Genomic DNA, 24,465 nt, shown 5'->3' with positions numbered 1-24,465 from the left:
TTTCGTAGTGGGTGTGATAAAAGGGGACCTTTTTCTTCAAGGTTTCTGTTCCTGTTTCTTTTATGAATGCAAGTTTACTTAGGAAAAAACAAGATTATCTATTTCTGTCCTATTTGCCATCACTGACGGGTTTTGGGGATTTCAGTGGTTGGCTGTAAATGTCCAGGAGAAGACATTCTGGCTTGCAAACTGAGAATTTGATTCTGACTTTGAGTCTGATATGTGAGAGAAATGAAAGCTACTGTCATTGCAGTCACTGTGAAAAGAGTTGTCTAATAGCATCATTAAGGCCAAAATTCTCTCCAAGGCATCAGTATATTTGGTGAACAGTGATTCCCTCTCAGATGGAAACATGGATTGATATGATAAATCTTCAGACAAATTAAGGTTTAACAATGCATTCAGAAAAAATAAAGTGAACAAATGAAAATATTCACCCATTACTTATTCAAAATACAATTTTACATTGTTCTGAAATATTTTTTTCTATTGTTTCTTTCTATTCCAAACCAATTGTCCTGCTACTTTTATCAAAAGTAATCTGATGTGGCACATCGCTGGGATTCTTAAGGGGCTTTTTGTCAGTTGTATTAATGATGCTCAGAATTAGTAGCTCTTAGGAAGAAAATAGTCCTTGTTACTGAGAATAAACATACAGTGAAAATTTTAACTTTACGGAAGTTTGATGGAGCTCAAACATATTATTTAAATAAATTTTGAAAGATAATATATTTGGGGCTAAAGTTTAGGTTTACAGGTTGAGACTTAAGTTCCTGTGATAAAAATAAATTAAAATGTATAGAGGGGTGTTGAGCAAATAAGCTTCCAAATGCAGATACAGATGTTCTGGTAGTGTTTCTAAGATTTCCCCAGTGCAACAAGCACTTGTAAGCTAATTTTGAAAAGTTTCGTGGGGACAAGATAGCAAGAAATTATAATTCTGTTTTTCTTTCCACAGACCAGGATGAAACAGTAGAACCTGACTTTGTTGATAGATCACTCTTCAGTGAATCTATTTGCAGAAATGTAAGAAGTTACAGTAACTGTACACATGCACTGAAATACTGGACATATGAACTGGAACAGCTGAGGCTTTGACAGGAATTCTTTTTCTCATTCTCCTGCACACACTGAATCCTGCATCACAGAAGTTGTTTGACTAAGGGTGATACCTTCATGCCGCTACATCTCAGTTCACTAGAGGACTCTTGTCAGAGTCCACGATGCTGTTACTGACTTGAGTCACATTGTTGGTATTAAGGGCAGGCAAGGCTTTTATGTCCTCCTCAGAGGGTAATTTCAAAGTGTGTTGTGTTTGGCTTGTTATGAACTTCAGTACTGGAAAGACTGAGACGATGGAAAGAACACCAAAGCATAAATTCTTTCAGCTTCTCGGAAAGCTGCCCTTTCCATCTCTGCTGTGACCTTTAGATTGATGCATCTTATCTTGTACCAAAGCGCTTTCTCCAGTTTCTAAGAATTATTTCAGAACTCTTTTATTTACCTAGATACCTGTAACTCAACTCTGATCTTTCTGGGTTTGGGTTTGTTTTTTTTTCTTCCCATTAACTTTTTTTTTCTCCCTCCTCAGATTTTTTGGCTCAATTCTAGTTAGGTTCTCTGTTGAAAGAATATGGGATTTAGCTGCAATATAGCATCATTCTAGTGGTGGCTTTATTTTCTGTTTCTATACCCATAATTCTAGCTGTGTGTATATTTTAGTGGTGAGTAACTTTATTCAAAGTAATAAAGATATCAGTGGTGTGCACATAAGTCAGACTAGTTAATGTTATTACTGCCAGTTGATTGTCTAGAGAGTATTAAACAAAATCTATAATAGAAGAATTCATCTAGGTCAAGTCTTCTCAGTAGTTATATTTTGTCTTTACCTTTATTTTTTAAAAGAAAAAAAAATATTATTTGAATGGAAGCAAAAAGATATACCTCTATGGTGTTTTTCTGTTTAATTACGTTCTAGCAAACCGATAGGTAAACTTGAATACATACAGACAATTCTTATTGCAAGACAGATTTTTGAAAGAAAAAGAGAAGCCTCAAACATTTTCTGTGGCTTTGGTGTGACTCCATAGCACTGCAAGCTGGATGTATCTCTACTTGCAACAAGAATGTTGTGGAAAATTCTTTGTACCTTCTACCTCGATACAGTATATTGATAACTTCTCAGAGGTATTTGCACAAGGAACCTAGGCCAATCCTCATTTTGTTTTTTGACCAGAAAGCCCACAAGGATTGCATCTACTTTATTTGGCTTGGAATCCCAAGTATTAAATGTTAGTGTGAGCAACTAATGTGCCTTTGAAATACCCCATTTAGAAGTATTTTCTTCCTTTTTCCTCTTTGCTCCAGAGATGTGTGCAAGGATATGTGCTGCCATTTAAGTAACTTCTTAGTGCAATGTCAGGTCTCACAACATACAGCCTTTCTTTTTTTGAATCTCAGATTTTGCAGAATCTAAATGTTGTGTTGTCCGTCAGAACTTTATATGAACTGGATATAATTCACAAATATGAAGATGTTATCTCAGCTGCTAGTGTTAGGAAATTAGAGTAATAAAATTCAGTGACAGCTCTTATGGGAAGGGAAGGTGATATTTATCTGTTTACAGAGTCATTAAGCCAGCTGATTTTTAGCTACTCTTATTTTCTCATAATTCACTCATACTCACAGGTAGCAAGACATGTCTAAGTTGTCTGGACTTAAAAAAAAGGGGACACTGCTATCTAGTCCTCTTCACATATCTAGGGGTCTTGAATGATGATTATGAGCTAGTTTTTAAGCAGATCTTCCAAGCCTTTTTAGGGATGAGCAATTGTTTGGGGTTTCTCTGTGCCTCAGAATATTTCTGTCTTTAGCCTCCATGGATCTTAGGCCATGCTGTTGTGTTTTGTCTGTTTCTCCTCATTTAAATATATGCTTAAATATATGTATGTGGTCTGTTATCTTCTTGAGTCAGGGGAAGGGTGTAATATGTTGCAACCTTGTCACCATCCTTCTGATGTTAGGGTGCGGGTCTGATGAGTCACTTCTGCTGTGGTTTGATTTATCAGTGTGCAGGCCTTTTGATCTCTATATAAACAGCATGTTCTGCAGTTTCACTGCTTGGGGAATGATGTTCTGGGGACAGTGCCCTGTGATGTACAGGCTATCCTTTTCATTCATTGTTCAGCTGCTTCTGCTGGTGCTTACAGAGACGTATGTTTTCATTCAAACCAGTGAATATTCCTGTTACAAATACCTAAAAAGGTATAATCAGTGAAGTAACTTACCAGTTCATTAATAATCATGGTTTCATCAAGAAGGATGTGACTGTGACTTCCAGGTTCTTAACAAGTTGGATGATGAGTGGAGTCATATACTGTGACATAAATCTAATCTACAACTATGTCTTTGTAATGTTTACATTTTTATGAATGTAAATTTCCATGTGCATTTAATACATTCTACATAGCCCTTGAAGAAGGGTTCTGGTGACAGATTACCGTCTTTCTCTTTGTGCCTGCCTCGTGAAGCAGCAGCAGGCAGGGTCAGGACCTGCAGCAGGCAGGGCTGCACAGGGACTGCCCTTCCATCCCATCATTACTTTTCATTTGAATGCTGTAAAACCCAGTCCTAAAAACGGCCAGGTGAATGGCTCACTGCTAAATCTCCATGCTTTCTAGTGGGAACGCTTTGTAGTACACCTGTACATGACTGGACCCTTACTGCTATGTAGCGGGAAGGGAGTTGATTATACCCAGGAGGAGGAAAATGATGTCATGGTTAGGCTAAATATTTGCGTTTAAGCTTGTAATGTGCAGGTATTATTACAGCATGAGTGGCATGACAGCTTTTTAATGGGTTCAGCACAGGATTTACCAGTTCACTGGAGCTTTTGCTAGGAGGCAGAGCTGTAATGCCCACAGGAATGCTGACAGACTCAATTTTTGTTTAGGGGCGAAGGTGATGGTCCAGTAAGAACAAGCGATTTACAGTACTTCTGCCTGGGGGTATCAGTTTCTGTAAGACTGAAAGGACAACAACTGGCAAGAAGCATAATCTAACCCCTCACATTAATCTGTAGTTAACTTTGTTAGCTTTTCTTTTCACTTGGCAGGTGGTTGGTTTGATGTAACCATCAGGACTTTGAATTTAGATTATTTTCAAAACCAGTGCTTTCTAGAGAATCCTACTAAGCAGGTACAAGGGCTAGAATTTTGATTGAGATATCGGAATTATGGAAATTAATTTGTACTGAAGATAAATTATTTTTTAAAAAATGAAAATATTTTGAGAAAATTTAATTGTAATTTGCATTTGCAAAAAGGTTAAGTGAGAATACCAACTAGAACAGCAATAATAAAATGCCAATCTGTGTGTTATTGCCAAGTCAGGACATGCTGCTTGTGTTTGCACATTTCTGTAAATTATACATTCCTCCTTTCTATTTTTCAATACTGAGAACAAATTACTGCATTTAATCTGGTTCCAACATCTCTTGCCAGTAGTAATGTTACTGAGGGGAAACTCAAATCGCTCTGTCTTCACATCTCACTTCCTACACTTGGGCTACCTATGGAGTTACCTATGTTGGTTATGAAAGTTGTGTCAATTTAACTAAAATTGGGGTTTAGATTCTGTGTAGCTTCTATATGCAAGAGAATAAGCAGAGATGTCTATTTTGTGTTGGCCTTCTGTATTTATTACACCTTAGTGATATGTGAGCACATTAACAAATTACAGTAAGTTACTATGTGGCTTTATGGTGCATGAGCTGAGCATTGTTATTAGGGCTGTAATAGCAGATACTGAAATTACCATAGCTGAATGCTTATGTGACGAACATTCAGGCTGCAGTCTGTTCTATGGTGTTTTGTTCATGTCTCCTTTAGTCAGATTTGCAAGTGGACTAAGTTAAAAGCCCAATGAGAGGTACTCTGTCAGCACATTTACAAGGATCACCAGCAATGTGACATTAATCCATGTATGTGTATTTAATGCACTAAATTAAAATCCTGTCTTTCATGCAGAAAGTAATGACTAGTGACTATCCTCTAAAGACACCTAAGAGAATTCATGTTGCTATTTAGCTGGCTTTGTTACATCCCCTGCCTTAGCACCTGTTGGTCATGTTCTCACTTTCTTGAAGGTCCCTGCATCTGTTACTACAGAATAATTAGAGTCACAACCAAGGTGGCTGAATGGGAGAAGATGTATAACCTCTTTCTCCTTGTTGCTTTTGCTGGAGACCAGCTTTTATATAAACCAAAGCAAATGACTTTGTGGATGTGCATATTTCAGGTTCTTCAGCTGGTCTTCCATTTGCAACAATAAATGCATACATTAAACCTAATTTTTTTTATACCTGCCTGTACAGCTGGTTTTAGTCTAATGCTCTTGGGCTGAGCTAGGTAATTAACTGAGCAGCTTCATTTAAACTCTTGCAGGTAATACACAAACTATGAGTAATAACATGCTATCTATTTTCATTTGTGATAGGAGATTGTGTCAAATACACATCACCTTCTGTCTATATTTATTTGTCACTATCTAAAGGAAAATTGACAATAAATTTGATCTAAATGTTTGTAATGGACTTTGCTAAAGATGTTAAGAAATCCACTGCATCCAGCAGACTCCAAGACATGAGGATTCCTCCTTCCCAGCTACTGAAGCCCAGCCTGGTACATTATGAGACCCAGGAGGTCTCTCCATCCCAGTCTGATGGATTTGGCTGCTGCTGTTCCCACTTGCAGGCTTGGCCAGTGGCAAGGCTGAGGATGTACCCTAGTGAGGTGCACACAATATACCAAGAGGTCACTAACGTTGGCTGCACACACAGACTGGCACCCACAGCACTGCCTTTGTAGCACCCACACATAGCGCTGCCACAACTCACGTAAAACCTACGTACAGGTAGCCAGGTCTTGCTCTCCCTCCTAGTGTTCACTGCCAAATAGGTGCATGCACTTGCACACTCTTCACAAGCACCCTCACAGATCCTTCAAATACTAGCAAAGGCTCTCAATCTGATACCCATGCTTGAACCTGGACCCTTATTCAGCTATCAACTCAGAGCTTGGGTCATCTCAGATGCAGGTCTCCTCCTCCTCACCAGCCCATCCAGCTGGAAGATGCTAATGAATTCCACATACTCGCATGCACTCAGGATTAAATTCACATGAGAGTTTCTGCTTGCTGGCACATAAACCTAGGGCCCTGTGACCCTCTGCCTTTCTCCAGCTGCTGGCACCCAGACCTACTGGCCCCTATGACCTGCAGCTCCACTCCCTATGTGCTGGCACTCTGACCTTGTAACACACACCGCAGTCCCTCCAGTTACTGGCACCCAGACCTCTCTTGCATGCCAGTCATTCCAGATGCTGGCACCTGGACCTGCAGGCTGTCACCTATGGCTTCTTCTCCAGCTGTTAGTGTTTATGCCTTGCAGCACTCACACATGGGATAGTGAGTGGAATTACATGCAAAAAAAAAATAAAAACAAGAGTTTAATAAGAAGATAGGACAGACCGTGCTGATAGAGTGCAGGGCTCAAACAAGTGTGGTGATCAGCAGCCTATGTACATGCTACCAGGCCCTTTTAACCACCTTCTCTCCATTTTTCCCTTGCTTATGCTTGCCCAGTCTACCTTTATCCTTCCATTTCCCTCCTTTTGTGGCCTCCCTTAAATAGCCCATTGTAATTTCTACACACTCCTGCAAGTCCCCTCAAATATCTCATAATGCTCATGACAACCATGTTTCCCCCTTCTTCTCAGTGACAAAGTTCAGGTGGTCTCTCCGAGGCTGTGGCTGAGTAGTTCCTTTAGTGGCCAATCAGTCAGTAGCTGAAGAGTTCTGGTCTTATTGTCTGTTGCCACTTGCTTGTTAATATCTTTGTGTTTAATTTACCAATTTCCTTGTCCTTTGTTATTTCTTCCGTACTGAATAGTCCTTCCATCAGCATGTCAGCTGAAGGATACTGTCCTGTCAGTGTGAGCTCTATGTAATATATAGGAGGAATGGCTTTCTTGAATGCAAACTTGTAAACGTGCTGCAAAGATTGATAAATAAATCACTATTTGGATTTCTATTACTGGGACTTTCATTGTTTAAAATTAAGCAAGAAACTCAGTCTTCACATCTGCCTCTGGGAGATTAAAACCCTTGAAGACTGCAGGTTGAAGTCAATAATACTGAAGAATGAAGTAGTCTTTCAAAAGATTAAAGTATTGCAGGTAAATATTTCAGATAAAAATATAATCGCAGCATAAATTAATAGGTCAGTAGTCTAGGTATGGGTAGTGAGAAAGATGCTAGTGTTGGAAAATTCCTGTCTTTGCCAGCTGAAGTTGCTGGTGTTCTCCTTTACCTGTGAAGGTACTTTGCATTTTCTTGCCCCCACCATTTTTTGTTTACTTACTGGATGCCATGCTTAGTATAAGTAGTCTCTTTAGATTATATCTGCTAATACGCCCACATGCTATAGACAAAGCTAAGAAACCACTGATGTCAAGAGTTGTGAAAAATCCAATTGTGAAATGTAATGTCAAGTTCTGGCAAAACATCCACAACCTAGAAGGAACTGAAGGGAATTGTGTCAAGTAGGCTTTTTCTCCCCCTTTGGCATAAGGAAAAGATTTTCTTAAATAGAAATGGTGCAGGATTAAAATAATAAACTTTATGTATTGTAGAAGTAGTACCCAACCAGACTTCATCTTTGCGCGCTTATTTGACTTGGCAAATAGATCTTTTTTTGATTTGTGGTTGGAACACCAGTTATAGAACTGGAGACTTGTGATCTATGTGGTGATTGGTTTGAGGATTGATGAATGCATTTATTGTGGTGGTATGTTTTTATTCCAAGTCTGCTTTCAGTTGAGTACATTGTGATTTCTAGACTTCCAGCAGTTACAGATGAGGAGGTGGGGGTGGTTCTCTGCTGTTTAATTTTCTTTGCTATCATGGCAGATGTCCTTAATTTTTCTCTCCAAAATATTCTGTCTTGTCCTGTATTTAGGAACATGCATGTGTTTTGATTATAAAAGAATCTATATAATCTCTACTGGGGAATTTCCTATACACGGTTGTAAAACAAAAATGAACAGATTAATTAACTGTGCTCCAGGAAAAGGCTGCATTCAAATTTGATCATTCATTAGAAGCCAAGAACTAAGTTGGTCTCTTAAAACTGTGTTTTAATAAAATACAGCAGAGCTATGTGTTACAGATCATATGTTTTTAAAAGTCTACAAGGTTAAGACGTTTTGCTGGTTTGTTGAGCAAGATGCTGAAAAAGCTAAACAAATAAAAGCTTTGTTTAGTGTGTTAAAGATTCTACTGTTATTGGAAGGTTGAATATGTATATGAATCATGCATTTGAAAGGGAGTGTCTATAAATGGTCCCCAGTGTTTAGATATAGTATAACTGGGTTTTGAAAGTGCTTGCATACATTCCTGTGGAAAGAGAAAAATATTTTATTTTGCCATACTGCCAAACTTCTTTTAGACCATGATCTTGGTGGAGAGAACATCAATATTTGGAATTTGAAATGTGTCCTACAAGGTCTTTGACATTTATTTTCCTCACTGTTAATTCAGTAAATTTATCTGTATTAACAGAGTCTGACATGTCTTAGGGTACCATCTGATAGTCTTGAGAGTTTATATTGTTTGCTTTGAGGACTGCTAAATTGAAATGACTTGGGACTAAGAAGGTATACTTTGACACACATTCTATGAGTTTTTAAAGTTTGAGCTTCTGTGGAGTCTCATTATTTCTTTAATTGATTTTGTACTAGGGTCTTTATCTACCTAAACTGTATTTTTTAACTGTTCTTGATTTATTCATTTCCTGTCAAAGGGAAGCCTGTCGAAGTCCAATTACAAACTTGTTACAGCTTTATTACAGTTACTTGTTTTTATTTTAGTTCTTCTGTTTCACTTGTTGGAGGCTGTGTACCGACATGTTTATGTTGATGTTGTTCTGTAGAACAACAGTAGGTTTCAGATTACATGTAACAGGCCATTTATTTTAATTCTGTCTTCAGTAAGTGAGACTTCATGTTCTGATTTACATGTGGAGATATGCCTTCTGGTAGTCCTGTGAGAACACTTCCAGTTTGGTGATGCTGAGGGGAGAGGGTCTATAGTTTTGTTCAAGGAATGTTAAATGTATAATATTTTCCTGACGGGTTCTTTCAATTGTGAAGTTCCACTGGGAGATAGACTGTTGTGTAACAGCAAGGTAAAACACTATCTCATCTTGGAGATCTGTGTGAAGACATAGCTGATCTTTGATTGCAGATCACACTGTGACACTTTCTGGCTTATATGGTCAAAAATAAGAGAGTGATGGTGTTGAATAATGTACAAATGTAGGATATAGTAGTTCAGTTTCATAGAGCATGGATCAAGTCTTATAGTCAGCACCTGCAGAGTGACCGGAACTTTAGCTGGCTGTGTGTGCAATTTCTGGCATCTGTCACAAGAAGAAAATTAAGAGGTACACAGACACAAGTCTAGGAGAAAGAGACATGCCGAGTAGCCTGGATTTATTATTGCATGTGGTATAATCCATAAATACATCAAAAGGAGGGAGTGTTTTTCGTGGCTTCTTTAAATCGCTTTTGACTGTTGACATGTCTTGTATATATATATACATATAAGTATATAAGCTGCTATGGTCTTGATACAACTTGAAAAGAGAGGATGAAGTTGTTGACAGTGGTTTTTCCAGCTAATTTTGCATAGATGGATGTTGGGCTAGATTTAATCTTGTGAAGGTTTTCTCTCCCCCATTTCTTGTTTTTAATCTGTTAGGGGAGGGTCGAGATCTTACAGGAAGACTAAGGTAAATAAAGGTTGCAATGACATCAAGAGTTTGTTAATCTCCCTATGTAGAAACTTTTATTCAAAACAGACTCTTCAGGTTTTGGGCATGTACCTGCAGCAGTGTTGGTTGTAGCAGAAAGCGTTCCCACCCCTTAGGTGTTTTTTCCACAGCCACTATGTGAGGTTTAAAAAGTCACCAGAGGTAAACATGTACCTGACTTCCCACCAACGCATTGCAAATTCCAGCAGCTTAGTTAAAGCAGGGGGAATTTATACTGACTCCAAACTTGGCAGAGAGGGTGGTGTGTTTCATTCGGCTGACTCTGTTGATGAGTGTAATAGTCTGGAAAAGACAACTTCCAGTGATAAAAGGCCACTTTCAGTGAAAGCACCAACGTAAAGGTCTAATGTGTGCTTAATTTTTGAGCATGGACTTGATGTTTTTAGTTGATTGATCATTCATTTGTGAACATCTTCTAAGAGGTGACCTAAAATTTTCCAGAAATAAATAATAGCTGGGATGTTTTGAAGTTTCAGGGAAGTTTGAATACAAAAATGAAAATACTTGTTCCAGCTGTGAATTCCTGAATATGAAGAGAGAGCCTGTTGCAAGATACCAAATTAAGATACTTCTTTGACGTTATAGAATCATGAACTATATTCAATTTGAAGATGCGTTTTGGTTCTAACAACATGAGTTACCTAAACAGATGTATTCTTTGGGCTAGTTTTACTTGTTGGTCTTTTTCAAATTATTTCTGTCCTTGCACACACTTGAATTATGCAAGCTTGAGAATTGTAACATTTAGTTTGATAATCACTGCAGTTCTAAGAAGTCATTTTGCTTAATTATATGAGAAACTGGTAGCACTTACAGTTAAGACTGCTCCATGCTTTCTATTAGGTGATTTTGTTTTCAGTTTCTTGTAGCTGGCAAACTTCAGCTCTTCCAACTGGAATGTTCTATCTGCCTCAAGCTGTTTTGTTCGGGTTTTTTTAAACAGCTTTGACAAAAAAATGCTTTAGCCATTTCTAAATGAAGCTTGAGGTGGAATGTGATTCTACCCAGGTTAAGGTTTGACTTATTTTTTTAAGCGTACAGTTAAGAAACTCAAGAGCCGTCATGTTTTGGTTATGAAATACTGTGGGAATTGTTTGTTTCAGGACTGCTCGAGGACGAAACCATCCATATTTTTTCAAGCCTTTGAGAATAATTCCCTTCTACTTTCTCCATATAAAGTATTTAGCTGCTACGTTCTCTAGAGTTGCGTGTGCTGAGTAGGCATGATCATGCATCCCCAGGTTGGGAGGAACTGAGCTGGTTTTTCCCTTGTTGCTTGAATCTGTTTCGGCACCAGGCAGTAGAATGGGAAGTGATGTCTGTTCAGCTGTCTCCTAACTTATAAATGCTTGGCTTTGCAACCCTAACTATTCTTTGAATGTAGTTCTCTTATGCGGCAACCTGCATGTTTCCAGAAAAATTCTCAAGCTGGTAACGCATTCCTTAGTGATAAATGATTCATAGCTGACTAAAAATTGCACCTCCACCTCCTTTTATCAGGGCTGCTTCTGCTGCAGTTAATTTACAAGTGTTTGCACTTTTAAGCCATCCGGTATGGCTTATGGCTTCCTTAGGTTGAATTTCCACTGTGAATTGCAGCAGCTGCAATTTCCAGGGCCTCAGCTGTTTGGATTAAAGGATTAGAAACGGAGCTTGCACCTATTTAGAACAGCTGAGGGGCACTAAGCCCAACTACATGAAGTAAAGATTGAACTGAAATTTAATCAGAGTCACTCTGAAGACAAACAGGAAAGTAATTCTTTAAAAGTTTCCTACTCAGAGAAAGTGGGCTCCTGCAATCTAAAGAAGTTGGTACCCGGAACGACTAATGGTGTTGGGGTGTTCAGATTTCGTAATTAAAGTTAAAATTAATCACTTCACTACACCCTCCTAGTCACTTATCTTTTCCGCTCTTGAACTCCTTTCCTGACATATTACAATAGCACTTTGTCAAAGGTAGTGCTAGTGATCCTTAAGGAAAATCCACCTCCCTTTTGACTATTTGCAAACTAGTTCCATGCTACTCTTATTTTGATTGAAGTGAATCAGTAGTTTGTTCATATTTGGTGTTTCCAGTCTATTTGGTATAGCACTGTAGGCAGGTTTATGTTAGTTTCACTTTAGTCATAACAGTTCCAGTTCCAAGACTAAGTTTCTTTTATGTATTGCCAAATTTCTAAGTCTTGGTTATTCTCTAGCTGTCTGTACTTAACAACACTAAATCAGTATTATAGTTGCAAATTTGTGAACTAAAAATACTGTTGGCATAGGTGATCCTCATCTCCTGCTTGTGCTTATGTACTGCTATAGAATGCTATCTCACTGCACAGGTCTTCAGCACAGCAGCTTGTGTGTGCTGAACACACTTCTGCTCAACATTTTATTTCGTCGGTTTTTATTCGCTGTGCAGTAAATGATGCATAAGGACAGGAGGACATGCCCTGGGGTCAGGAAGGGGCAGCGGCTCACTGCCCATCTGCTCATGGGGAACACCAAGGCTCACCCTGAGGTGTTGTGACTGCAGCATCAGTTCTGGTGTGATGTGCTGCTTTTAAAACAATGTCTGGCTTCTTTCTTTATTCCTGCTCATTGCCAAGAAATGACAATTGAACAATTAAGGCACAAAGCAGAGAGGGTTTAGCAAAACATGAACTGTTTTTAATTTGCCTCATTAAGCTGCTTAAAGCCATCTGCTTAAAAATAATTTACACATCTTAAGTTTACTCTAGAGAGCAGGTAGGCCTTCACTAGAGCAGGTTTTGTTATTAATGCTATTTTTATAGGGCTTTCAGTTGTTGTGGAAAATACTTTATTGCTCACTGGACCAAACTTTCTTTCTAAACAAAAGGAGGTGGCACATGTTTGGAACTTGCAGTCTGCTGCCATAGCCCTGTACTTGGGAACCACTGCCTTTCATTTAGAAACTGGCTTGTACGGCCGTTAGGTAGATGGATGAACAGCCAGATTTGTCACAGTGCCTCAGCTGTAACTGAGGAGGGGGAACCCTGCTGACTACACCGTGAAGAGCTAGCTGAGAAAAGACCAGCTTATTTGTCTCCCCGGATTTGTAAAGAAATTATTTCAATTGCCGAGAACAAATTACGAGAAAGCCACAGGCTCTCCCTCCTGTCTCAAGCTGAGATTCACTGTCATTGCAGTTAGATGGCCTGTGCTCTGACCTGCTCTGTGTTCTGGGGTTTGCTGTGAAATCATTGTCCTGGTTCTTGTCGGAGAAGACGGTTTCAGCAGTGAGCTAATGGGTTGCTGATGGGAATAAAATCATTTGGAATGAAACAAGGTTTAGAAACTTTAGATAATGATGGTGTGAGAATTTAAAAGAAGGTCCTCCACTCAGTCTGTGGGAAAGAGGTGGATAGGATTTTTCAAATATTATCTGAGACACAATATTTGACTAAATATAGATTTTTTTTTATCAATAAATTAAAAATTCATTGAAATATTGCTATGAAATTGAGTTTTTTCCAATTGTGTGTTGTTAAGAATGCCAGTATTTAACAGGATGTAAATCTCTTGAAATATCTTAGCAAAAATGTTGCTGGAAACTGTAAATGTATTTCTGTGAATATTTTATTTGGCTCTTTCTGGCAAGGAGGAAGCCTTCAAACAGGCTGGCTGCACAGGTTTGCACACAACATGCTTTCAAGTGTGTGACAAACTAGAAAAAAATGCAGTGTTTTTTGCATTGCTTTTGGTTGAAATGTTTGAAGGTATTCTTTGCAACTGTAGCTATTATGTCTTTTAAAAGAAGACTTCCCAAGGAATGCTTGACTGTAATCCTTTCACGTTTGACCAGTCATCTGGGCCTACATTTGAAAAGATGGGCAATGAAAAAATAGCCTAATTTGTCTCGATTGGAAGGAATGAACCTTCTAAAAAGGTATACCTATCATTGAACAGAATGTGTGGCCTCTAACTTGTTTGATATGCCCTCATACTTCTGTTCTCTTTGCTGTATTTGTCTTTATCTGGAATTTTACTTCAGGATTTCACTGTGAAATACTTATTCACAGTAAAAACCTTTAAATGACATAGACCTAATTAAATCATTATTGTAGACCAAAGATATGAAAAACTAAATCCATTTTTCAGTTGGGAAAATACTTGGAGATATCTTGAACATAATACTTACCTTCATAGCTGTCTACTGAAGGGTACCCAGTGCCAAGCCTCAGTTATTCAAATCACGAGTTGTTCTTTTTAGTACTCTGGATTGACAGCCAAGGTTAAGGCTGATTGAAAAACTTCAAAATATTTTATGTGCAAATCATGTTAATGAGTGAAATATTTTGAACTGAGCCGAGTTAAATCTTTGCATCCATCTGAGCTGTAGCTCAAATAGCAGGAGAGAGTGATAACCACCGTGGACCTTCTGATGATAAGTTTGGAGCTTTGTAGGAGATAATGGTGTGTGGTGACCCAGATTTACAGTTTTCACCAGCCCTCTTACATGTTTCCTGAGAAATCTTGAAAAATATTTCTTTTGCATTTCAACTCTAGGTGACAGCAAGTTGTCAAAGTCCTGCAATCTGTCACAAAAAGTGTTTTAGTTTCCAGTCATTTGTAGTCCTTACACAAAATGCAGGAAATTCTGCTTCAGCATCATCTTCTGACACTGAAGGAGATCTTGCCAGGGATGCAGTTAATGCAGCAGTAGAAGCTGGAAAACTTGCTGTGCTTCAACTTCAGTTGAGCTGCTGTAGTGGCTGCCTCTTCACTCCCATCCTCTTTCTGGTATTTTTTTTGCAAATGGAGGAGGTCAGGGAAATAAAAAGAGAGCTGTATCTCAACACAACTGATATACTGCTTCCCTTCTGTGTGAAACATCTCTGTCCACAATGTGCAACCACCAAAATTATTTCATCTCTCACTTTCCTGCTGCTGAAGAGAAGGAACAGAATCAGTTTGTCCTTTCTGACACGTCTACCCTCTGGTCCATCTCTGAAGGGCATCTGCCCTGGGGAGTGGAAGAGCCCACTGTTTAATGAGAGGAGCCTTGAAAACTCCTAGTAGTTCAGAGCTGGAGGGTGAAACAGGAATAAAGAAAACGCTGCTGCTGAGAGCTGCAAGGCCCTCAGAAGCCCTTAGCTTTGCTGTGTTCACTTCTTGCTTGCTCAGTGGGAGGAGAGGTTTGTGTAGCTCTCTTCTCTGAATGTGTGAAGAAGGTGCAAAAAAGGTTGTTGAGGAGATGGCTCCCTGTGCTGAATCCTGTGCTGGTTCCTGCATGCCCCCCGTACTTTCATGTAAGAAGAGAAGCAATGTGGAAAAGGAGGAGAGCTGCTGATAGGAGAGAAAGGCAGTTCTCAAGTGACTCTCTGAAGAACTAGATGTGAAACGGGGTGTGTTTCTGATAGTTGCCTTTGGAAACTCAGCCAGAATGTGCATTTCTCTGTTTAGGAAATAAACCTTCTCCACTCATCTTCCTACTCTTTCATTCCGTGAACCCAGCTGAAGCTGCTGCAAGGTAAATGCTGCTGAGGGATATTCAGCAACCCCCAACCCTGTCCTGGTTGGGTACTGAGCACATCTGTAAGAGATCTGGCAAAGGAGCAGCACTGACTTGAGTGGCAGAGCTCAGCTGGGCATGAGGCAGCAGCTTAACAGAAGTAGTTTTAAACTGTATCTCTTGTGAAGACAGTCTCTGAGTAGTGCTGACATGAACTGTAGTTTTGACATCTTTGGATGGTTTGTTTATTTTCTTCCTGAAAACCACAGACATTGATGGAGTAATTTCTAGCCCTTGCATTTGTGGAAGAAAGTGGCTCAGGACCTGAATGCCCTCTTACAGCTCAGGGCTAGAAAGCTTATGAAAAGGCATTGTTTGTAGTTAAATCATTTAGTAGCTGGGTGTGAAAAGGCTGTCTAGGAGATACTGAGATGAGAAGAGCATGTGAATTTGCTCCAAATTCGCAACCTGAAACCAGCTGGGAAAGCTACAGGCTTTCCACTTGCTCCTTCCTTTGTTTAGAAATCCATTGGTAAGTAGCAGAGGAGTCAAGAGGCTCCTGGAAGAGTTAGGGTGGGAGCATCTGCCAGCTCTAACCTCCTACTCACATCTTCAGGGATAAGCAGACATGCTGGGGCAGGACAGTGCTTGAAGGAAGAAGGAATAGGAGAGCTCTAACCTCTGTTTTACACCTTTATCTTGGAAAGACTGTGAATCACACCAGTTTTTTGAGCTACTTTGGAAAAGAAAGTGTCATATCTTCTTTTTTCACCTGGTAAAAGGTGAAAACTATGACTGTAACAGCTGTGCTTTGTGACAAAGTTAATCTTAAAACATTTCCCTCTCCTGGCTTCAGCAGACTTAGACGGTTCTGGTGCCAGCGTTTTGGGGGCTGTGAACTTGGGAAAGTAAAGGTTATGTACTGTTGTGGTTGGAGTCACATATTAATCTCACAGAGCGTACTGCTTTTTGAATGAAGAGTGTATGGAGGGAGTGCTTACCATGATTGGAGCTGGAGCTCCAAGACTGAGTCAGAGCATCAGTAGACCTTTTGTGAGGGTGATGGGTCACTCAGAGAAATGTAGGTAGTTCTCATGAGGTCTGTCAGCACAGAATAGCCATGACACTACTTGTGAAAGGCAGCCTCTGCAAGGAATTTTAAAAAAAAAAAAAAAAAAAAGTGACAAAAAAAGAAATCTGCATGTTAGGAGGTCCAGTGTTTTTGGTGGTGGATTCTAATAGTCAAGCAACCTTACCCCGTAGGACATGGGATGGCTCTGCATGGTTGCTCAAGCACAGTGAACAGGGCAGGGCTTGTGTTGTACACAGCAAAAGCAATTTGCCTCCCTTTTGACTGAAAGAATTTAAATAAGAACATTTACTTTGAAAAATTAATCAGTCTCTTGAGTAACTACCCTGTTGGAAACAAAAACCTCCCAGAAAGATTGGAATCTGTGTAGTTTGTGGCAGTTCATAGCTTGACACATGACCCAGTTGTATCCTATATATGTAAAAAACACCAAAACAAAAAGCTGGCACCAAAACAATTAGGTTCTGTGGAATGAAGTAAAAACAGACGTTAAATTAGTTTTTTGATAAGAGGAATAGCCTGTGCAGAATGACAAATATCAATAGTGAACGCATACAGCAGGTTCCACACTTAGAAAGTTAAGTTTGGAGGAGATGGGGATACAATGCAGGTTTGTCCTGCTAAATGGGCTTAAAATGTTGATAATTCTACAAAGGTAGACCTTAAAAACTGAAGTTTATATTTTGAATAAATTTAAGGTGCTATTATGTAACAACTTCAACTGTGTTTTGTTTTGTTTTTTTCTTCTTTCCCTCCTACAGATCACACATCCGTGGGCGGGCTGGGAGACAGTTTTTATGAATATTTATTGAAAGCCTGGCTTATGTCAGACAAGATGGACACAGAGGCAAGGAAAATGTACGACGATGCAATTGAGGTGATTATAATTCATTGAGTTTTCCAACACAGTGGACCTTACAAAACACCTTTCATAATATAAAAATAAAAAGCAACGAAACAAACCAAAACAAAGCAGAGGACTTGTTTTGATTATGTAAGTTTTAAGAAATCAGGTGATGAATAATACTCGCTTTCACTCTGAGTAGTTTAAAAAGTATTATTGTAGAATACATCTGATGCAGATTATTGTGCTAAAAATAATCAGCTTGTCTAAAATGGTATCATGTGAAAGCCTAAGCTATAGTTTATTAGAAAGAGATCTAACAACCCTACGATGTGTACAGAACAACTGAGTCATTTTTATCCAATGTTCAGAATCATCCTAGGAGTTGAAGTCCTGAATTGTTTTAGTCTTAAAATTATTCCTGAAAACATTTAGATCTTATATTCCATATTTATCTCATAAAATGTAGTTCGTACCTATTCCTTGCTCTATAGTTCTTTTATGATATGGTCTTGCTCCCTCTCACAGGTGGAGTTAGTGCTTGTCCAAACAGAGCAGTTCTGCAGGGAGGTTCAGTGAGGTGTGGGTTGGGGACATTTTTGTGGTGGCTCCAAGGTTTATGCTGCCCAGCTCTTACTTTCTTAGTATCCCCATACACAGATGTCTTCTTTCATCAGGTTCGCTTGTGCCAACATGCCTGTGCTACAGTTGAGATGTGGAGAGTCACCAAGTTACTGTAGTTTTAGCCAAGGTACCAAGAGCAGCAGGGACTGTGTAGTCTTGCCCAAGTGCAGATGTGTGCTTGGTGCCTGACTTGTTCCATGCTCTGTGCATGCTGTGTTTCTTTCAACACAAGCTTTTAAAGCTTAGTTTTAGTGCAGTCTCTTAAAGCAAAATGCCTGTTCTTGGAGTTGTCAAAAATCACATTTTAAAAGGTATGTAATGGAAGTTCTAATCCAGAGTTGCTTTGAAGCTGTAACGTGTCTTGTTCCAAACCTGAATTTAATTACATTTGGCTTTCAGCTACTTGAACTTTTTCCTTCTCATCATTGTTTTAAAGGATTATCTGCTGGCTACTAGCAAAGGCGTAGGTAGTACAATAGGCATTCTCTCCTGAAGGAGAAAAGCATGATTTTTTTTTTTTTTTAGTGTCACAGTATAAAACAGACTTTGAATTCCTTCTTAAGCTTTTTTCTAAGTACTTTCAGTGTCGTCAGTATGGAGACAAGAATGTGATGGTGATTCTAATAAGTCATTGCCTGTTGTCTTCTCAGTGTTCTCCTTTTCATCCAGCCATAGAGCTGTGTTTACACTCTTAACCTTTGCCTTGCACTCTCATCCGCTTTCCAGTTGGTTTTACTCTGAAGTTGGTTATAATGCTTTTGATTTACTGCTTTCCTACTACTGTGATTTACATTCCTGATTCCTCAATGTGTGACCTTATGCTTATCTCTGTTAAAACACATTTTTTCAGGTAAAACACATTTGTCAGCTGTTCTAGATGATTTTATAGAACTGACTTTTCCTTTATCACTATCTATAGCTCCATCAATTTTTGTGTCATCTCCTTTTTTTTTTTAGCATTTGTTTCTTGCAGATTATTGGTAGAAATGCTGCCTAGCATTGAATAAAGTATCTTTGCAGAATCTTCATGGGATGAGGATTTTTCAGATTTTTGGTTTTAATTTGAACTCGTCTAACAAGCGAACTTTTAATCCACTTCACATGTGCTACCTTGAATTTGTGTAGGACTAGTATTTTGTACAATACTAAGGAAATTCCTGAAATTCCTAATATCGGCACACACTTGTCAATCAAACATTTATTTTTGAAACCACATTATTCATTTAATGTGACTGTTCTATTAACCTTTTAAAATACTATTAAAGCATTAGCTGTCTCCCAGTTCTTTTGAACTTCCTTAGCTTTCCAGGATTTGTTAAAGACAACATTAGTTCAAAACTTCAGTTGAGTACTTTTAATAGTCTAAAATACACTTGATTGGGTCCTGTGGGTTTAAAAATGTTTAGCAGTTGATGTTTAACATCCATTGTGGTAACTGCTCAAATATTTTATTCTGATTCCTGAACTGTGAGCACTTTAAAATTAGGGGAAAACAACTTCCCCTTTCATTCTCTTCACTGTAAGCCCAGTCTTGCAAACATTTTGTGTGGGCAAATCTCTGTCTCTGAGTGAAGACACAGCAAAGCAAATTTGGGACCAGATGAATCCACATTGTGGACAGGAGGGAGAAATAGCTGAGCTGCTCTCACTTTGTATGTGATATGACCTGCAGTGCATCAAATGGTTTCCTCTTCAGCTTCTTCTCAGCTAAACCCACCTGTGTACATTTGAATCTGCGTGAACCGTACCGATTCATGTGTTGTGGAACATGCTTCTGGTTCTGGGTTTGTGTTTATCCCAGGCCCTACTTGACATTGAAAGACATGGGCAAAGAGTCAATGAGTAGGATTTGGTTTACATTTTTATTTAAAATCTCAAAATATTTTTAAGAGTCCCTTACCATTCTTCTGTTGTTGCCTATTACATAGGTCTTCCTCCACAGCTGATGCTTCTTACTCCTTGTTTTTCAAAACTTGGAGCAAAACCTCTTTGTGTCATTTATGCAAGCAGAAGAGGCAAGGTTTAAAATACATTCTTCCCACTCATAGCACAGAGCTGGAAATGTTCTCAGCACCCACCAGTCTAAAAGAAGGTATCTGTGCAGCCACACTTCTCTCATTAGCTTGCTACAGGGAGGAAGAGTGGAAGATAGGCAACCATACCCTAACTGTCAAGTCTTGCAGGGGGCAGTGATATCCCATTCTTTGGAGGTATTAAGAGGACAAAAGATGAAAGCTTCTGGTCTCCAGATGTCATGATTTCCAGTCCATGGAATATGAAGCCTTATCCAGTTTACCACACACTTCATGACAAGAGTACAAACATATTCTGTATGTGTGACTTCTACATACTATGCAACATTAGTGCAGTCTTCCACTCTAGAGGACACTTAATTTTGACGCCCCCGTACGTGGATTCACAGCTGTGATAAGAGCTGAAATTGTGAAACTTATAGAGAATTTTTTCTGATTATGAGTACTGCGGGTGAGCCTCTTAACTTTGCTTTCAAAAGCATCATGTGGACCTCCTAACTAGTCTGGCTTAAAGTGTCTTTTCTCCTCCTTGCATCAGCCAGACGATAGGAAGCTTCCTCTGATCTGTTGCCTTGAGTAGTCTAATCTATCAGGCTCACAAATTTGATCCTCGCTCTTTCTTACTGCACAGCATTAGATAGCTAAAAGAAGGATTCAGCAGCGTGTTTAATTATCATAATATAGCAAATACTGCTGCAAGACAGCTGAGAAAATGCTATTTTTTTTAGTCATAAAAATCACAGAAAGCATGAAGGTCAGATAGAGAACATTCTGTTCTCACATCTCGGTCTGTTGTTTTGGGCATTTCACAGACTAAAAAAGCTTCTTCCCTCAGTTAATCTCTTAGTTGATGTAAACTAAGTATTTCCATTGGAAGCTGAAGTATATATGTCTGCTCTAGTGCATGCGTAGTCCTCATGGTCCAACTGGATGTCACTGCTTTACAGCACCTGTGGGTGTGCACTGTGGCCCCACGCCTCCAGCCCAGGATACGAATGTCACATCTGTCTCAGCCTGCTCAAGCTTTTCTTGTCTGCTAGGCAGTGCTCCCAGCAATGCCCAGCTATTCCTTGTTAATTACTGTAAATATTAATTGCCCCTTTTTTTAAACAGTTACCGAGCAGTGGGTTGTTGAATGATAAGGTACTTTGAGAGGGCTGCATTTATTTTTGTTTTGGGGATGCTTCCTTTCAATTCTTAAAATGGAACTAAATTATTAAGTTGCTGACAGAACTTGATTTTCAGATTTCAAAAACTACCCCTTATACAAGACAGTGATATTTGAATTCAGAAGATGGATTCTCCATTCAGAAGAGGGGCACATTGCATCTAGAGGATGTTCTTCTGAAAGCAAACCTAGAGTAAAGAAGTAGCTGATGGAGAAGTGTGTACACTTGGTCTTTGCTGCCTCTCCTGGTGTCAACCACAGCGATTCTTGCTGCCCTGGAAATGCTGCTGCAGCCATCTACTCCTCAACAGTTATGTAGTTACAAAAAGATACAATTCAAAAGAGAATTCCAGACAACATTTGGAAAAAAAAGTTTTCTTCCAAGAAATAAATAATCCAAATGCTTTTAAGCCTTCCTGCTCTTCATAGTAAAAGTGGCTTTCCTTTAAAAAAGGACTCCCCAACTTTTATGGACCATATGACCAAAAAAATCCTATAATCATTATAATGTCAGTTTTGTCACAGTGTAGGATAATGGAATCAACAGAGCTAATGCTACAAATCTTAGTATTGTACTCAGTGGCAGAATTTTCAGCAGATCCAACCTTTCCTGTACCAGTCCTTTCGGAACAAATGAGGCTTGTACAGTTAACCACGTCAGACTCTCTAGCTGAAGAAGCCACGGTATCATACCAGTCCTCAATGCCAATTTGCATGATTGCTGGATAACCACTCTGGCAGCTGTCAGAAACTTATTAGTTTCTGCTCTGATGGTTATTTCTGCATTCTCGCTGCATTCTGCCATAAGCACAAACTTAAGATCTGTCAGTGGTATTAGTGAAGAAATGAACCCAACAGGAATGCAGGACCAGCACTTCCTCTTTCATTACCTTCAGAATGCACAGGCACAACAGAGGACAGTGGAGAAATGTCACCATCCAAATGCTGGGTCAGTCCCCACAGTACAAGTAAGGAGCAGGGCCCTACTGATGATAATGCAGTTTTCTCCCTGTAATCCACTGCACTGGCTTTTAGCCAGTACATTCACCTTGTCCGTACGGGACTGCCAAATCTTCACTGGCTTGCATGACTGAGATGTAGATTCGCATCCGTTCAGAAAAATTGCTGCAAGAACTGCAGCATCTTAAGGACATATTCAGAAAACCATACGGAAACACACAGATATACAAAAACATAACTATTTCAGATTACTGTTTATATTATCATCTTCCCCAAATGAGCCTTCTAATCCTACAAATTCTGCATTTTCTAATTGTCATTTCAAGAATTTTGTTTTTAGAAAAGTGTTTTGTTGGAAGGCTGTCAGATGTTATTCAGTACCTGGATAGAGGACTACTTTTAACAGTCCTGTATCACTTAACTTTTTTTTAAAGTTGATATTTAATTTGAAATATCTTCTACAGTCACAGAAGAGCTTGAACCTGTTCATTTGTCCATTTTGTTGGGGAAAAAAAAAAAAGACAGTGGGAAAAGCTATTTCACTGTCCACTTTCAAACCTTAACCACGATTTGCAAGCTGGTTAATCCATGCATTTCTTGTTTCAATCCATACTGTAGTGAGCTGCATAGTTTGCATGTAGATAGCAAGGTGTGACAACTGCATGCAGCAGGCATGAGCTCTTCATCCAAGATAACTGCTTTAGTTTTATGAAGGATCCTCTGCCTGTGTGTTCTCCCTGTATTTAGTTTTAATGCAAAATGCAGCTGTGGGCATTTAGGGTGTAATTTGTTGTATGTACCAGAAAAGTCATGGAAAGGGGTAGCAATTCACTTCTGTAATAGATCTTGTGGATGGCAAGGAGAGTAGTAAATGCCTTTTTAATGGCACTTCAATCCTTCAGCTCTAATCAGCCTCGGAGTACTCTGACCAGGGCATGCACATTGAAGGAAATTGTGAACCCATCAGGTAGTTACGTGTGGAAGTACAAAATGGCATTCTGGAAAGAAAATAGGAATAATGTTTCCATGGTAAAGATGATAATTCGTTTTATGATTATAGGACTGCAACAGGATTCTAGGTTCTAGAAAAACTGTCTAATGCTAAAGACAATGCTGCAGTAGGTTGGTGGGGATTGTGAACGTCTTTGAAAAAGGCTTAAGTAAATGTATTGTTCCGTGTAGTTTGCAAACTTTGGAAAAGTTGGGTCAGCTATTCTCCTTCCTACTACCAGAAGAATACCAGTTATGAATTACAAGCAACAACACACATTGGTACAAGAATCAAAAGAAAAAGCAGCAGTTACCTCACCTGTAAAACAGCAAACAGCTGCTCTAGCCCTCACCCATCCTTTGACCGTGTGCAATCAGGAAGCTGCTACAGAGAAGCAGCTGGAAGGTGGCTGGAGCTTTCCTGTCGCTTTCTATTAAAGGCCGTCTGGGAATGCAGGTGCTGCCTTTACATATGTTGCTGACCAAAAGTACCCAATGTGGATGTATTTTCTGAGTACACACAGGCTGTACAGCAGAACAAGTATGTACTTCTCGGAGTTAATAGGTAGGCAAACATTGTTTGAACCGTAAAATGTGTTTTGAATTATCAGCTAAAAGTGTAATATTTTCTATGTTGTAGTTTTGATCTTATTAACATCATTTAACAGTTAGGATATTTTTTGTATGCATTGTGAAATTATATTATTACAGCTATTTCTTCCTGTAGTGATCAGAAGTTAATTTTGCAGAAGAAAATTGTTTTGAAAATGGTATTTTATTCTTTTTAAGAAGAGTTAGCATGTAAAACTTGCATGCGAAACAGTATTTGAAAGTTCTCTTCATCTTCTTGTAGGCCATAGAAAAACATCTTATCAGAAAGTCCAATGGAGGACTGACCTTCATCGGGGAGTGGAAGAATGGACACCTTGAAAGAAAGATGGGCCACTTGACCTGTTTTGCAGGGGGAATGTTTGCCCTTGGAGCAGACGGTTCCAGAGATGATAAAGCTGGACATTATTTGCAGCTTGGAGCTGAAATTGCACACACATGTCATGAGTCATATGACAGGACAAGTAAGATACATTGCTAATCTAGTTATTTCAGTAGTTGAAATACAGAATTTGTTGTAATTGTTTTTTAAATTTGTTATGTACCTATGCCTTATCAAATGTACTGGTTTTATACCAGGATTTTTTTTTTAACATCCATGTATTTACTTCTGATTTACATCATGTTGAGTAGAGGTAAAATGAGACTTTTATGGTTGCTTCCTGCACATTTATCCCTATTTTTGGATCAGTCAACTAAGATAGGTTATATGGGTACAGGGAAGAAGGAGTGCGTGTGAACACTTGTTCTCCCAGATACATAGGGCAGTTTTTCATTTCATATATACTGTT

The 24,465-nt window shown here is 39.0% G+C and overlaps 1 protein-coding gene across 1 annotated transcript in view; it reads left to right on the top strand.

The window, feature by feature from the left end:
- MAN1A2 (mannosidase alpha class 1A member 2) overlaps positions 1-24,465 on the top strand; it is a 144,840-nt gene that overhangs the window by 95,816 nt on the left and 24,559 nt on the right. Inside the window, exons 9-10 of the mRNA XM_065851340.2 lie at positions 17,208-17,323; positions 23,919-24,138. Of these exons, the coding sequence (XP_065707412.1) occupies positions 17,208-17,323; positions 23,919-24,138 (336 nt within the window). The remainder of the gene's footprint in view (positions 1-17,207; positions 17,324-23,918; positions 24,139-24,465) is intronic.

This window comes from Patagioenas fasciata, chromosome 1, assembly GCF_037038585.1.
Source record: "Patagioenas fasciata isolate bPatFas1 chromosome 1, bPatFas1.hap1, whole genome shotgun sequence".
NCBI lineage: Eukaryota > Metazoa > Chordata > Aves > Columbiformes > Columbidae > Patagioenas > Patagioenas fasciata.
This window is presented reverse-complemented; position numbering and strand designations above follow the sequence as displayed.